This window comes from Calypte anna, chromosome 1 (genome assembly GCF_003957555.1).
Source record: "Calypte anna isolate BGI_N300 chromosome 1, bCalAnn1_v1.p, whole genome shotgun sequence".
Classification (NCBI taxonomy): Eukaryota; Metazoa; Chordata; class Aves; order Apodiformes; family Trochilidae; genus Calypte; species Calypte anna.
The window spans coordinates 87913213-87929844 of NC_044244.1; the positions used below are offsets into that span (position 1 = coordinate 87913213).

General features: G+C 44.4%; 1 protein-coding gene across 1 annotated transcript; it reads right to left on the bottom strand.

Annotated features, from left to right (window-relative positions):
- Positions 1-496: 496 nt before the first annotated feature.
- C1S (complement C1s) lies at positions 497-9763 on the bottom strand. Its single transcript, XM_008499117.2, has 12 exons — positions 9543-9763; positions 9034-9097; positions 8408-8609; positions 7037-7214; positions 6629-6754; positions 5650-5849; positions 5312-5465; positions 4962-5077; positions 4651-4729; positions 4298-4435; positions 3734-3808; positions 497-1694 (listed from the first exon to the last, which is right to left on the bottom strand). Exons 2-12 carry the CDS (start codon positions 9036-9038, stop codon positions 901-903), a joined length of 2067 nt encoding a protein of 688 aa, XP_008497339.2. The 5' UTR covers positions 9039-9097; positions 9543-9763; the 3' UTR covers positions 497-900.
- Positions 9764-16632: the final 6869 nt, after the last annotated feature.

The window sequence follows — 16632 nt, forward strand, 5'->3', positions numbered from 1 at the left end:
GGTTTGTTTGTGGGTTTTTTTTTAAGGACTACTAAATATTTGTTCTCCATCACTGAAAGCAACTTAAAGACTTTGTAGGAGGAGTGCTTTACCTAACCATCTTAGTGGATCTGTGGGTGACACAGGACTTTTTGGAGCAGAAGACAACCTAACGCATGTCAAGTCAGTCAAGCAACTTTTATTTCTTATCTAACACAATAAAGTTTAAAAAATAAAGTCATGAGGATAGGTTAGCAAAAGCATTTTGAAGATGTCTCTTCTGCTCAGCTTGACTCAGAAGTCTGAAGTCCTCATTGATGGTAATGGTTCATCAATGAGATGCAACGTCAGAAGAACTTCATAAATACTCTTAAGGTAGAGAGGTGAAGTAGCACAAGTATACAGCTTGACAAAAGCTGGCAGTGTAGTGGGTCAGAAAGGGACTAGACACCTTCCCTAGGGAGAACTAGGTCTAAACTGAGAAGAAGGGCAATACACACATAATAGGATATTGAACAAAAGGCAATTTGAACATTGTTTAATACTGTTAGATACTCTGCACACTACATGAAATACATACATCAGAAACTCTGAACCTATTCCAGGAACCAATAATCACTCTCTCCTAACTTCATAGAAACCTCTCTGTAGGGTGAGACATATCTTGGTCCTCTCCAAGTGGGAAAAAAAACCAGGATAGAAATAAAAGAGTGAAAGCGGAAAGAGCCTCTTTATCCAGAATAGCATCATCCTCTTATGCAACTGTGAGTGAAAGAATAAAGCGAAATTCTCTTCCCAGCCTCTCCACTCAACACAGACACAAGCAGGCCCATTATACACACACAGTGAACAGGATCACAGCCAGCCTGAACACATAACCACCATATTTAGAAAGGGTGACCGTGCTGAAAGGAGCAGGAACTAATCCTGCCAAGCTTCTGCATCCTCATGTTTGCTCATAGTCTCTGTAATCCAGTCCAAATAACGCACTACCTTGGTGTAAAGACCAAAGGTACCACATCTTGGTCCCCAGGAGATCAGCCCAGCCACATAGTACCGTCTGTCATCAAGAGGATCTTGGATAGCATAAGCTCCACCGCTGTCCCCCTTACAGCTGTCCTTGCCACCACCAGCACAGATCATATTGTCAGTGAACTGGTAAGCACTGGAGTTATCAGAGCCCTCTGGTTTCACAGATCTGCACTTTTCCATGTCCACCACAGGAATCTGGGCCTTCCAAAGATAAACAGGCAGTCTTCCTTTCTCTCTCTGGCCCCAGCCAGCAATGTAGCCCAGAATCCCTTCTTGCAGCTCATACTCAGGTGATTTACCAGGCAGACAGAGAGGAGAGATATTTGGGCCCATCTTCACAGGGTCCCTCAGTTTCAGTAGTGCAATATCATGATCAAAATCAGTCTTGGTGTCTAGAGGCTCCTTCTTCCAGTCAGGGTGGATGAATGAAGCCTCTGCAATCAGCTGCTTGCCCTCCTTATACAGAGATTCTCTACCAACATTGATTACCCCAGCATACATGTTGGGCTTGTCATATCCCTCCAGCACATGAGCCACAGTCATTACCCATCTTTCAGCGATGAGTACACCACCTCCTCTTGGGTAATCAAAATACACTTGCCAGGGAAAGTTGCCCTTTTCTGCAAGGGTGCCTCCAAAAATCTTTCCTTTCTCTTGGATGGGATTACTAGGCACCCCACAGACTAGAAAGAAAAGAAAAGAAAACAGATGGATGAATTAGCAGTTACAAATAGGGATTTTTTTGGTACTGCAAAAAAGCCCATAGTTCTTCCTGTGTCCTCTAAATAATTTCTTATTTGGAGTAACCCATGTTTTTATTCTATGTCATAGAGTTTGCAAGTAGTACTTACAGAAAAAAGGTCAAGAAAATTCAAGCAAAACTACTGTCACCATTCAATTTAGGCTGACAAGACTCATTCTCAAATTTTTGTTCTGCAAAGTAGAACATTCACAACTTTTTCACCTTGGCAGCACTGGGTATGTCAAAGCTCATAATTTAATTGCATCCTAATTAGCATTTTTCCTTTGCTGAATTACATCCTGTAAATGAAGGGATTGTCTTTGAAAAAGTATTTGCTTAAATTCTTACTCACTTTTTAAAATGTTTTGTGTGTCCATGTGTACACCAGATAGCCCCAGGTTAAGACTTCAGATTTGTCACTGATGTTTTACCATTTTCCTCCACATTCTTTCTGTATGTTAGCAGTGGGTTAATGGAGATTTTATCTGGGGGTCCTATGGATGCAGAGATGCTCTGTGCTCTTTGATTAAGACGTTCTCTAAGGTTTAGCAGAATGTGAGCACTAAGGACATAAATAAGGCTGATCATGCAGACATAGCTAGGACATTGATTTCTTACTACATTGTGTTTAATTTGAATCCTCACTCATGTAGTTAGAGATTAAGGAACTATAGCCAGTAGGTAGCTTCCGATTTAATTGAATTACAGTTTGTCAAAGAATTTAATATAATCATAGAAAGATTTAGGCTGGAAGATACCTCTCAGTGTCTCTAGTACAAGATGTTCATCCCTAACTGCCCTTCAGCCTGCCCTCCTAACTGCAAAGTCAGGTTTCTCAGGGGCTTTGCCAGGTGACTTCTGATCATGTCCAAGGGTGGTGATTATCCAGCCTGTTTGGGCAACAATTCCAGTGCTCTAATGAGCATTTTTCCTTAAATATAGTCACACTTTCCCTTGTTCCATAGTGTGCCCATTGCCTGACACTGTCTTTTGTTGTTGAGACCCACTCAGAAGAGTTTGTCCTCATATTCTTTGAAATTTCTTCTTGGGTAGTAAATAACTCTGAGATGGTTCAATCATCTTCAGCTGGATCTTGCACTTGATCAATGAGCTTTTGGTGGTTTGGAGTTGTGAAGAGGCATCATATACAACCAGTCCAAGACATGCTGCCACTTCTAAGGAGGTAAACTGAACAGTGTGCAGAATACATTGGGTTTAAATTTTGCTTTGCCAGCTGGAAGTTCAGACTCAGCCATAACTACCAGCAGTCAGGAGCAGGAGTAGTACAGTACCCAGGCACTTCTCTTCCCAGCGTCTCCAAAGTACACAGTGAGGATGAGAAGGTCCTCAAAAAGGATACTGCTTGAGCTTTCAGACACAGCAAGTGTATCTGAATTCTGAAGGACACATCAAACCTTAATAGTTTAGGCTATGACTTCAAGCATGAGTAGTGAAAACCCTTTCACTATAGTACTACATCTGTAGTGCAAAGTGGACAGATGGACACTACCCCTGGGAGGGGTTTGAAGAGAAGCTACAGCCTTCAGTGTAGTTTGGGAGCTACCAAAGAAAGGTCCAGCACTGTGGGACATGTCTCTTGGTCTGACAGGATCTTTGCCTCCTGCAAAGCAGATGAGAGATCTAAAGCACTGAACAACATGATAATGTGAACATTTGAAAGTCAGGAAACTGATGCAGAAACAGACACTGATATTCAAGGAGGTCCTGCTATTCCAGATATGTTGTGTTATGTTGTTGTGATATGTTATGTTGTTCACTTATGTCTCCATTTTGTTTGTGCTGCCTCATCTGACCTTTCTTTGCTCTAGGGCCTTCTTTGAACTGGGGCCAACAGTTCTCAGAAATACCCTGTCCAATGTGTTTCAAGCAACATAGAAAGGATCACCTATACTTTCAGATAACAGATTAAAAACAGACATGAAAGAACCCATGGTACATATAAACAGTTTTTGGTAGTACCTGGGACACATTTTGGTAGCTTTGTTCCCATCTCTTCATTGACCCATTCTCCATTGGCTGAGCAGTGATACACCACTTGGAAAACAAGAATAGAGTGCCACAAGGATACAGTCAAGGCAAAGAGAGGGTAAGCAGCATTACTGCATATGATAATGCATACATTCTCATTTCTAAAGCAAACATAGCTTGGTAAACATTGCTGAGATCTCCCAGGAAGTACACAAATCCACCAGGGTGTTTCTGCCCCTATTTTGGAAGGACCCCATCTAATAGATTTCTTGGGTCCTTTATTTGTCCACCTGAAATGTGTGGCAGTTGAGACAAAAATCTCCATGGTTCACACACCAGGCAAATGGAGGGAGGACTTCCTATAGCTCGACAGCCCAAGGACAGACATTACAGTGAATCAAACACAAAAGCAACACAAAACTACTGCCTGCAGTCTCACATCAATAAGAACTTTTTACCAATCTCCAGCTGGTGAGATGTAATCCCAGCCCTATGATGATGCCAAGTACCACTTCTTAGGCCCTTGATCATTTCTGTAGCAGAAGCAATGCTTACCATCCCCTTTGGTTTTTAGGGTATAGTAGGGTTCATCACACTGATAGCGGAAAGCAGCTTTGTACAGAGGCTCATGATGTTCAGAGACATATATGGCTTGGGCATTGTCAATAGGAATGGGATCACCACAGTTCACAGCTGTAGAGAAGAAACAAAAATGGTCACCCTCACCGCAACAATATGTTATACAGAACCACTCAGGCTCTCTGGTTCCAGTCATCAGCACTCCCTTCCTCTGTCCCTTAGCATGCTCACATCCCAGTCCTTCAGCATCCTCCTAATCTGGAGATATAGTAGATCTAAAGCTAGAAGACTCCAGTGTGCTTTCCACAATACAGAGACCAGTCACTTACGAACACAGATGAAATTGGAGTTGCTCCATTCTCCATTGTCCTGACAGCTGGAGTGAAAACTGAAAATGCTGTCTCGTTGCTATGGAAAGGAACACATGATCCAGGTAAGTCACTGGCCATGAAATATATCTGACACTAGCACTGCAGCAGGGGATCCAAAAAATGCTGGAGTGGCTGGAATAACCTTCCACTTGCTGCAGCTGTGGTGAAAATTTTGAGTCCCCAAAGATGCTCAGAACACCTAATGGGAAATGACAACAGGATGCTGCTGAGAGGATCAGAGAGAATGCATGCTTTTTTATGTAACTTACCCTGACAATTTCATAGCCTTCCACACAGGTCACCTTTACGTTGTCTTGGAAGATATACCTGTCCTTCTTTGGGTCAAGAACAGAGTTGGGGATGACACTTGGAGGACAGGTAACAGCTTTGAAGACATAGGCAAAAATCAGTGATTAACTGGTTCAAGATCTATTCTCCTTCCAGCTCCCAGCTTCTTTCTCCCTGGTGATTATTCTCCCTAGCAAACAGGCATCCTCTGTTTACTCAATACCAGAAGCTGTCAACATTTTAACATGCTGTTGTACCATGAATCTGACCTGGAACAAGCCCTCTTCCTAACTCAGCAGCAGAGTGAATGCTTTCCCAAGTGTGTACTCACGATCCCCATAGTAGCGTATTTTCCAGCCTTTGTGCTGTACTTCATGGTCTGTCTGGAAGATTATGTCAAGAACATTGTTCTTAGTTTTGATGTCAGGAGGACCTGGGAATTTGCTGCCACAATAAGGACCAAAATGCTGCTTTCCAGAGATAATCTGGGAAAATAACAAACAAGAAGACATGAGAAACAACAAATGGATTCAGAGAGAGACATTCCCAAGAACTGAAAAAAGCAACATAGTTGAAAACCAAGTTAAGCCGTCAGAGGGTATTCTGAATATGAGGAAATTGAGGGGACACCCAGAGCATCCTGACTCCCTCCCCAAGCCCCACACCTACTGTTAAGCTGTCATAGCAAGTCCCTTCTGAGTTGGCTGGTTCCACATCAAAATCCCCGCTGCGTATGGTCAAAGCCACAAAATATCCTGGCCTCAGAACCACTCGGTATTCACAACGTGAGTTCTCTGGGTACTGGTTGGGATAATTGGGACTGGTAAGCTCCCCTGATGGCTCAGTGAAAACATTTCCACTACAATTCACTAGGATTAAGTAAAGAACACAGGTAAGATTCAGAAAGGAATGGCCCAAAGCTGACAAGACTTTCCCCCTTCCACTATATCTTCAGTTTCCTCAGTCGTCTCCATTAACCATGTCACAACATTGCATCATTTCAAGAAACTGAAACTAGGGCCACTCCCTAATCCAATTAGCCAGGGACTTTAACTTCTAGTGGCCTGAGCCACCATGCACTCTTACCCACCCTTTGGGCAACTTCCTGGTGTCCTCAGAGTTGGGAACAGCTCCAGCACATCTTTAATTTTGCTCAGTTTACCTTAATGTCTCTTAGTGTCCTCTCTTTCTCCATCCATCTTTCTTTTTACTTTCCACCTGCATTTTATAAGCCCCCTTCCTTCGTGCTTAGGTCTTCAAATTATACCCCTTTCAGAATGCACCATCTACGACTTTCCAATGTTTTTATTCGAGCCAAGGAGCCCCTTGGCCATTTTCATGTCTTCATTGAACTTCACTATTTTGTCAGAGATTAAAAGATTGACAGATAGCCATATGCTAAGAACAGTCTCCATCAGTCTTTAGAGAATATCGTTTAATGGTGTCCTAATTCTGTTGACACAAAAAAGAAGAATGTTGAGAATACATTACTAGATATTCCCAAAATCACAGTCTACTGCCTGTTCAGGTTTGTAATAGGGTGTTCTTTTCTACAAAATATACCTGTCACAACTGGTTAAGAAGGCTGATAGAGAAGGTCTTCCATGTACAGTACCTCACTTTACCACAGCTCATGTAGATCTCTTACCTCCGCATGTTTTCTTATCCTCATAGAGGAAATAATTTGGTGGACATGTACAGAAGTAACCTCCAATATAATTATTACAATAATGACTGCAAGGTACCTCCACAAAATCTGTGCACTCATCCACATCTGCAAATGGGAAAACACAAATCAGCCAAAGGTGGCTGATGGGCCAAGAGAAAGGGCTCTGAGGCCGGAAAGAAGATGAAAAAGGGAAGAAAACACTGCTGGACAACAAGGAAAGGGTAGACAGCATTTATACTGGCCATTCTGGAAATCAGTCCTGTCTGCTGAGATCTCTTTTAAATAAGGCATTCTTGTACCAAAAGCCTCTCCCCTCCACCCCCCACCCCCCACCCCCCCCCTAGCCAGGACACTACAGAGATTCAGAGGAGGCTATTTTAACCTTACCCACTGCAACATAGTAGGCTGCAAATCCAGTGAAATGCTCCTCATTGGAAAAGTCTGATTTGAAGCTCAAAGTGAGGGTGTTATAAGGAACATGAAATTCCTCTATAATCGAGGAGCCAGAGGTGCGAGGTTTCTTCCGCCCACAAAGTGTGCCTTCAACATGGCCATCTGACAGAACCTGCAGGAGAATGCAGAGAGGATGCAGATCTCATGTCATTACTGTAATATGTATAGCTATAAACACTTGAGTCTTTCAGCTCCTAGGTGGCTAACCAAAGGCTCCTAATCTGCATTTCTCATGACATTCTGGTGGATCTCTCTGGACACAGCTACATCACATAGCTAGCAGGAGAGACCAAGGCTGCTGTGTGATCCACAACACTGGCCAAGGGTAGAAGACAGCCAGCCAAGCTACAGCTGAATAGAGACCCTAGACAACCAGTATCATCAGATTTGTCAGATGCTCGAGGATTTTCACAGCTGTGAAATACACATCATTATTTCTCAGATTCAAATTAATCCAGAAAGTTCTCTGTTAACATTCTTTTGTCAGGACTTCTTATACGAAAAATGAACAGTGTGGTTCAAAATGGCAAAACCAATCACTGATGGTCTGTAGAGCAGGTTAATCAGTTTCTTGCAAGAGGGCACATATCATTACAGCCCCCAGCAGAGCAAATACATACTGCTGTCCCAACTTGGTCCTTCTCCAAGGTGTCCTTCTGATGCTGCACCTGAACTGATTGCCCCTTTTCATACATAGCTCTTGTAGAATAGGATGGTCCTTTTTCTATCTGTTTGTGTGGAAATGTTTGATGTTTTGTGCCTTGTGGGACAACATGGAACATAGCTAGTGGGTCTCTAAGTTTTAAGAAAGCTGTGGTGTATAAGCCATCAGAAATGGACCACAACACTTTATCCAGGTACCCCCTATCCATACACAAATCTCTTGGTTGCTTTTAACCTCAATCATTTCCAACCAATTTATGATTGCATCAAATCATTTATGTCGACTCATGGATTAGTTCTGAATATTTTCAGGGACAGAAAATCAATGTCTTAAGAAAATGGTCTTTTTATGGCTATAGTTCACTGGCTAAGACTATGCCTTGCAATACAGAGGTGTCAGTGATGGCTAAGAAGGCTTTTCCTGTGAATGGAGATGTTGGCAGACAACATTCATGGGGTTATGATACAAACTCAAATTCATTTAGTGACTGCAGATACACTCAGTCAGTGATGCTTCTTTGAGCTCAGAACAGGAAGGATGTGCCTATCTCCTCTTCCAGCCCTGAGCTTAGTATACAGATTTTTCTTCTGTGTGCTAACCTGCCACCTCGTATTTTTCTCTCTTGAGGATGGGGACAGTACCTTCACAGAGTCATATTCACAGTTCTGCGATGGTTCAAGATCCAAGTGTGTGAAATAAAGGTGAATGCCATATCCTGAAGGGACCTGGATTTCCCAAGATTCCTGCACATCATTAGGATACACCTGAGGATAATTGGGTGAGAAGATCTCACCATACATGGAGGCTGCATCAGCCCAGACAGGGAGACAGAAGATAAGGTACCTGAGAAAAGAGGAAGGAAGATGACATTGCAGTACTCTTCTATGTATACATAGGTACTCAGTCCCTAGACAAAAGCCTAGAATTTGGCTCTACATAGCATACAGTATAGCTCCTGGCTTTGGAGTTTTCATGACCAGTGCTGTTGCTTTGTGAGGGTTGTTTATCTCTTGTAGCCTTTCATCCAGGAGTTCAACCTCAGCTGTGCTCTCTGTTCCTCTCCAGCTCTTTAGGAGGTGGAAATGCTGCACAAGTTGAACAGAAGGGCCTGCACTGCTATTGCCTACTTCACAGCTTTGTTCTGGAGGCTACTTGGACTACAGATACATCAGATTTGAAAATCAGTACATACTACAGGAAAGACATCTCATTTATAAAATGAAATTACTAATAAACCTTAGTTTCTCTTGGAGATTCAATAACTTACCACATCTGGGAAAAGCAGATCTTCTATCTTAAAGCTGTCAGGAATTGGACTTTGGAGTTACAGTCTGGGACAAAAAAACAGCGTGACTGATTAATGTTGGCTTTGCTTCTGCCTGTCTGCAGGTCAAAGACCCTAAAACCCCAGGTTGTGGTGATTATGTCAATGTTTTGCCTCAAAAGCAAGTTTATACCCCTGTTCCTTCCTGAATACAGCAACCTCATGCATCAAGAAGGCATACTGACAAAATGGAAAGATGATCTGTATCTTGGTACTCACTGGTACTCACATTATCCCCTTAGGACCATCGCTGCCTCTAAAACCTGTACTGCTTCAGAGCAATTTATGACAGAAAGTACCTCTGCCCCAGGATACCGAATTCATTCTTCCTAGCACTTAAAAAAAAATACACTAAGACCTTGGGGTTGTGGAGCAGCTTGTCCTGACTGTCCTTGCTGTCAGACAGTGATGCTCAGAAATATTTTCCCATTTCTAATGCTTGCAATATTTACCTTCTCTCCCTGGGTCGTGTCTGGTTTTCTTCTCTTTCCTCTCTTCCTCTTTTTTCTATTTTTTCTTTCTGTTCGCCCTCCCCTCCAAACCAGCCCAAGGCTGGGAACGGAGGCAGGGAAGCTCCAATTCGCAATATCACAGCACCCTCTGCCTGCAGGATGCGGATTCCCAGCCTCCCCGCCGAACCGAGAGGCTCTGCTGGCCGGCTCTCGGCAGGAAGGGGGATTTCCAGAAAGAGTTGCACAATCCGGTTGGCTCAGACCAAATACAGATCTGGTCTCTATTAGGCCCTTACGGGAAAACAGATGACTTTTGTGAAAAGGGAGGGGAAAAGAGTTCTCAGCTGCTTCTCCTCTCCCCCTTTTCTCCCCTCCTTTTCAAAAGTTAGGAACAAAATCCAGAGGGTAGAGAAAAAGGGAGAGACTACATAGGAAATTTTGCACAGAAAAACTGTTTGATCATCCTGTCCAGAGACCACTGTGCCAAAGTTCACTCTGTTACTGCAACCTGATGGCCAAAGGGCTGCTGCTACTGCTCCTAATCTGATGCTTCAGACCCTTTTTTAGGGGGACAAAAGGAAAAGATCACAGCCTATTCAATCTTTTACCTCTGAGGCTACCAGCAGGTGTAAGACTGCATTATTACGCTAGGGTTTTTTTATATCTGTAAGTAAGAATGTGACTAAGAACTCACGACTACTTCTTTATTTACCAAGTGAACTTCATATAACAGCAGCTCTTCATCAGACTTAGCACTGAAGCAAGTTAGATCTAAGACCCTTACAGAAAGAAGTTTCAAGACTTATCCCAGGTAGGATCTTTAATCCAGCCAGTGCCATCAAGCCAAGACCAAAGTATCACTGTTCGAGATAAAAGACCTGTTACTAATACTCTAGAAAACCCCTTCTCCTCACAAACCAGCAACACTGAGACCAGACTATAAATGAAAATGTAAATCTCCAGTAGAACATCTACCCTTGACAACCAGCGCAGCGTGCTCCAAAGATTATTTTGGCCAGGAAAAAAAATTTTTCAAGTTTTGACAGGCCATAGGCAAAGTATGTCAGCAAGCTCAGCTGAAAGACTCCTTTATATTGTCAAGGAGAGAAACACCTACAGATGAATCATAACCGACTCTATTGTAATCAGGATAAAGGCTTTACTTGAAGAACATGCCTTGTCTATTTCTTTGTCAAACTGAGAACGGAGAGAGGAAGAAAACAGCATGTCATGTCACTTCTGAAGTCTCTTGGGAGCACCGCTTGATGTCTCTAACTGGTATTTTAAGAACCAGGAAAACAGTGATGAAAGATACACAACAAATCACAGAGAGATGCTTTCTCCTCCAGACTGGGCAAAGCTAAAACCCTGCCAGTGACTCTTGGAGTTGCAGTCATATTTTAAAATAGACATGTCAGAAGTATCATGTAGGTTGATACATTATGCATGTCGTTTCATTGCAAGGGAATTGTGTATTTTCACATAAACCTGACTCAACTTGTCTGCAGCAGTGGCATATTAGGACATGTGTGAATACTAATAATTCTTTATAAGACATACATTTATTAATTAAGAAAAGGATTGCTGAAAATAGTAGCTGCAATTTATAAGGGCATATATATCTGCATAATGTTATTAATGCAGAAAACTAGAGATACTGATATATATATTAACAGTGAATACACATACAGAATTTTATTGCATTTGCTTAGTTCTCTTTTGGTTTAAAATTCATAATATGAAAGAGCTAAGTAATATATTTTGCAATTCACTGAAACTATGCCAGAAATAATATTAAAATAATAATTTAAAGGGAGGAAAATTATGCCATTAGGTTTTATAAATTATAATATTAAGGTTGCCAATGCAATATAAGCCTGCTCAGAGACACACATGTTCTCTTAAATTCCTAAATTACATGACCACATACTACTTCTCCCAAATTACATACGACAAACTTTTTCTTAAGATGACTCGGAGCTGTGTAGCTGTAACCCTTCTGCTTGATGTTATGAAGATCGATAGTATTCTGGTTTACATAATCTTACCACCTAAACCAGGCCTGACTAGCTTGTTCTTCCCCCAGGAAGCTGGAAGGAAACACACATTTCCCAATTTCTTAAGAAAAGGCACAGTTTCCCATCTGGAAACAGTTAATCAGTGCAAAAAACACAGCGAGTAAGTATTAAAACATAAAATTAAGTAGTGAAATCCATCAGCAGGGAATCAAACATATTTAAGTAGCAAGTAAAATAACCCTGACCAAGGACCAAGGCAGCAATTTGTCCTTTTTCCATTCTGCCAATAAGAATTCAGTGGGTTTCTTGCACGTTGCACTTCCCAATCTTGGTCTTGTGACCCAGGTTAGTTTCACTGCCAGTGATTAAATTCAGAGCCTTGGGTAAGCCACAGGAAAACCTGCCTGTCTTCTGGCTCAGACCTGCTGGGTTTAATCCACTGGTTTCTGCCCCTGCATACCATATCAGGGGGATTTTCACTGGAGTCAGTTCACCTCTTTTATTCTCTCCAGCCCCGAGCTTGAGTGGAAAGCTCCTACAGCCTCCCACTAAAACCTGGGACCATTCTGCCCTGTGCCCTGTACCACCTGAGATGCCTGCTGCCTTTAGGGCTTGCTTTCCCTACACTTCTGGGGCTTCAAGCAGCCGTGACTCTTCATAGAATCATAGAATTGGCTGGGTTGGAAGGGACCTCAGAGATCATCAAGTCCAACCCTTGAACCACCGCTGCGGTTACCAGACCATGGCACTGAGTGCCACATCCAGTCTCTTTTTAAATATCTCCAGGGACGGAGAATCCACTACTTCCCTGGGCAGCCCATTCCAATGCCTGATCACCCTCTCCGTAAAGAAATTCTTTCTAATGTCCAACCTAAACCTCCCCTGGCACAACTTAAGACCGTGCCCTCTTGTCTTGCTGAGCGTTGCCTGGGAAAAGAGACCAACCCCCCCCCCCCCGGCTACACCCTCCTTTCAGGGAGTTGTAGAGAGCGATGAGGCTCCTCTTTTCCAGGCTGAACAGCCCCGTCTTGAGCACAGACGATGCCTGCACAGGTGCTGCACCAAAAGAGAAAACCTATGGTCTTCTTCACACCTTTTCCCTGGGTGTGTGAGCGGCTCTGGGATACCCCACCATGGGATACCCGGCTATGCCGTGACCTTCCGAAGGATGTTCATCCTCGCTGCCCATATGGCTCCCCCGGGGGCGAACCAAGGATCAGTTTCGAGTTCCTTGTATTCGAGTAAACCATTCCTAAATATTCTGGCTCACTCTAAACCACAAAGCTGGCAACTCCCGCCTGTCCCGCCCATCCTGAAACAGCCGGCGGAGGTTCAGCCCAGCGCAGCCCGTCCCGGCGGCACCGAGAGGCGGCAGTAGAGGCCGGGCGGCCTGGCCGAGCCGAACCGGTGAGGGACGGGAGGTCCGGGGGGGGGGGGGGCTGTCCCGCACACCCCTCCCGGCGACACAATGGGTGTGGGCTCGGTGGTGTGGCTGAGGCGCTGGGTTGTCAACAGTTTTGCTGACCGCACCGTGCTGTGTGGTGTGGTGTGGTCGCTATGCTGGAGGGATGGGATGCCACCCAGAGGGACACTGACAGGCTTGAGAAGTGGGCCCATGACAGCTTCTCATGCAGTTCAATAAGGCCAAGTGCAAGGTGTTGCACATGGGCCAGGGCAATCCCAAGCACAAGTACAGGTTGGGCATAGAATGAATTAAGAACAACTCTGAGGGGAAGGGCTTGGGGGTGATGGTTTATGAGGAGCTCAACGTGAGCTGGCAATGTGTGCTTGCAACCCAAAAAACCCCAACCATATCCAGTTCTTCACCCAAAGGAATGTGGCCAGCAGGTCAAGCAAGGTGATTCTGCCCCCCTACTCCCCTGTCATGAGACCCCACCAGGGGTGCTCTGGAGCCCCCAGCACAGGAAGGACACGGAGCTCTTGGAGTGAATTCAGAGGAGAGCCACAAAGAGGATCAGAGTGCTGGAGCTCCTCTCCAATGAAAACAGGCTGAGAGAGCTGGGGTTGTTCAGCCTGGAGAAGACAAGTCTCTGAGGAGATCTTCTAGCAGCCTTCCTACAGCCTACAAGACAGCTGAGCGAGAGACTTTTCACAAGGGCATGGACTTCTAGGATGAGGGGTAGTGGCTTTTAACTGGAAGAGTGTAGATTTAGGTTAGACATGAGGAAAAAATTCTTCAATGTCATGGTGGTGACACACTGGAACAGGTTGCCCAGGGAATGGGTGGATGCCCCCTCCCTGCAAGCTTTCAAGAGTAGGTTGGATGGGCCTTTGAACACCCAGGTCTAGTGGCAGGTGTCCCTGCCCATGGCAGTCAGGATAGAACTAAATGGTGTTTAAGGTCCCTTCCAACTCCAACTATTCTGTGAATCTATGATGATTCCATAGTGTGCTGAGTACAGTGCTTCTGAGCTCATGCACCAGAACCAGGGGCATGAACTGCAACACTCTGATTGCGTGGCTGGAGAACAGAGCCAGTGATGTATGAAAAACAGGCTCTGACATCACATTTATTTGTGCAGTAATTTTCCCACCAATACCTTTCCCTCCCCATCTCAAATGCCTACCAAGTCACAGTTTCTCTGACGCTCTCCAGTTTGTTATTCATATGTTATTCATGTTTTTCTCTGCTGCCTCTGGGGCCTCTTACTCATCCTTATAGTGAAAACCTACTTTCATGTGTTCCCTGGCCTGTTATTCCAAGCAGTCACCCTTCTCCCTCCACATTCCATCTCTTTCTAGTGGTTTTTTCCCTCTCCATTCTCTCTGTGCTCTTCCCTTGACACAGCAATTCCCAGCTGCAAACTTCAGTTGGATTTAATTTTATTCTGACTTGCTTTTCCAGTATCTGCCCCATCAGTGTTTGACCTTAAATTGCAGTCCCACCTGCTCTCCAGATGGCCACCTTGCTTGTCATAGCCTGCTCCTCTCCCACAGCCGTTTTAATCAGGACAGACTCCTGATTAAAAGGAGGGCAAGGGATTCCTGTTTCAGTCCGTCTGTGCAGAAGAAATGTTTCTTAAAGGAAACTTCTCCAAGAACTCTTGAAGAACCACCTGGGGTCTTGTGCAACTGTGCCTGTGGGAAAGCTTCATGAACTACTTGAATGCTGTCAATAAAAAATTAATTTGCAGAACTTTCTGTAGCTACCTTCCCATATTGCCACACTGAGTTCTTGTGGATTTCAAGTTTCACACTGTTACTTATTTAATGTCGTGAAACCAGTGTATATCATGAGGACAGTAAAGAAAGAATACTAAAAAAATAGCAATAATGAAAAATAATGGTGCTCATCATCATCTGAATCTCAAAAAAAGAGCTATTATACTCTGACCTGAAGTGGCTATCTAGCATTTAATCTAAACAGGTCAAATATAGCAACATTTTAAGCAACTGAAAAAAAAACCTAGAAATGGAAGCTCTTAAGCAATCTCAAGAGCAGATGTTGCTTCTGAAACACTTCTCTGACAATAGAAATTTCAGAATGAAATAGGTCTAAAGGTTCATATGCACTGTTTCACTATAGACATAGCTTGCTGACCACAAATGTAATGAAATATTACAGTATGTTTTTCATTTATTTTACAAATAGTGGACATTGCAAGTAAGTTACTCATTGCACAACAAGAAGTGTGTCATGGGTTTGTTTCCCGAGCTATTCTAGAACACAAAGGTCCTACACTAAATTCTACACTAGAATTTGGTCCAACACAGCATACAACCTCTAACTCTCCCTTTTTCACAGAATCACAGAATCAGCTGGGTTGGAAAGGACCTCTGAGATCATCAAGTCCAACCTTTGACCCACTAACCCCATGGTTACCAGACCATGGCACTGAGTGCCACATCAGTCTCCTCTTAAAAACCTCCAGGGACGGAGAATCCACCACCTCCCTGGGCAGCCCATTCCAATGACTGATTGCCCTCTCTGTAAAGAATTTTTTCCTAATATCCAACCTAAACCTCCCCTGGCAGAGCTTAAGTCCATGCCCTCTTGTCTTACTGGGAGCTGTCTGGGAGAAGAGACCAACCTCCCCCCAGCTACCCCCTCATTTCAGGGAGTTGTAGAGAGTGACGAGGTCTCCCCTGAGCCACCTCTTCTCCAGACTGAACACCCCCAGCTCCCTCAGCCCTTCCTCACAGGACTTGTGCTGAGTCCCTTCACAGCCTCCTTGCTCTTCTCTGGACCCACTCCAGCACCTCAATCTCCTTCCTGAACTGAGGGGCCCAGAACTGGATACAGAACTCAAGCTGTGGCCTCACCAGCGCTGAGTACAGGGGCAGAATCCTTTCCCTGCACCTGCTGGCCACACTGTTCCTGATACAGGCCAGGATGCCATTGGCCTTCTTGGCCACCTGGGCACACTGCTGGCTCATGTTCAGCTTCCTGTCAATCCAGACTCCCAGGTCCCTCTCTGTTTGGCTGCTCTCAGCCACTCTGTGCCCAGCCTGGAGCTCCCCATGGGGTTGTTGTGGCCAAAGTGCAGGACCCGGCACTTTGCCGTGTTGAACCTCATCCCATTGGAATCAGCCCAACTCTCCAGTCTGTCCAGGTCCCTCTGCAGAGCCCTCCTGCCTTCCAGCTGATCCACACTCCCCCCAGCTTAGTGTCATCTGCGAATTTGCTGATGATGGACTCAATCCCCTCATATAAATCACCAATGAAGATATTAAACAGAACTGGGCTCAGCACTGATCCCTGGGAGACACCACTGGTGAGCTGGTGGTTACTGACCTCGAGTTCTACAGAGTCAAGAGACTCTCTAACATACAGAGCTACCCCTCCACCTCTCCTACCCTGCCTGTCCCCTCCGAAGAGCTTGTGGCCATCCATGGCAGCACTCCAGTCATGAGAGTCATTCTACCACCTTTCTGTGATGGTGACTACATCACAGCTTTCCTGCTGCACGATGGCTTCCAGCTCCTCTTGTTTGTTACCCATACAGTGTGCATTGGTGTACATGCACTTCAGCTGGGCTGCTGATTTCACTCTTAACTTGGGCTCTCCACCCTTAGGCTCATCTCTGAAGACTCCAATTTCTATCCCTTCC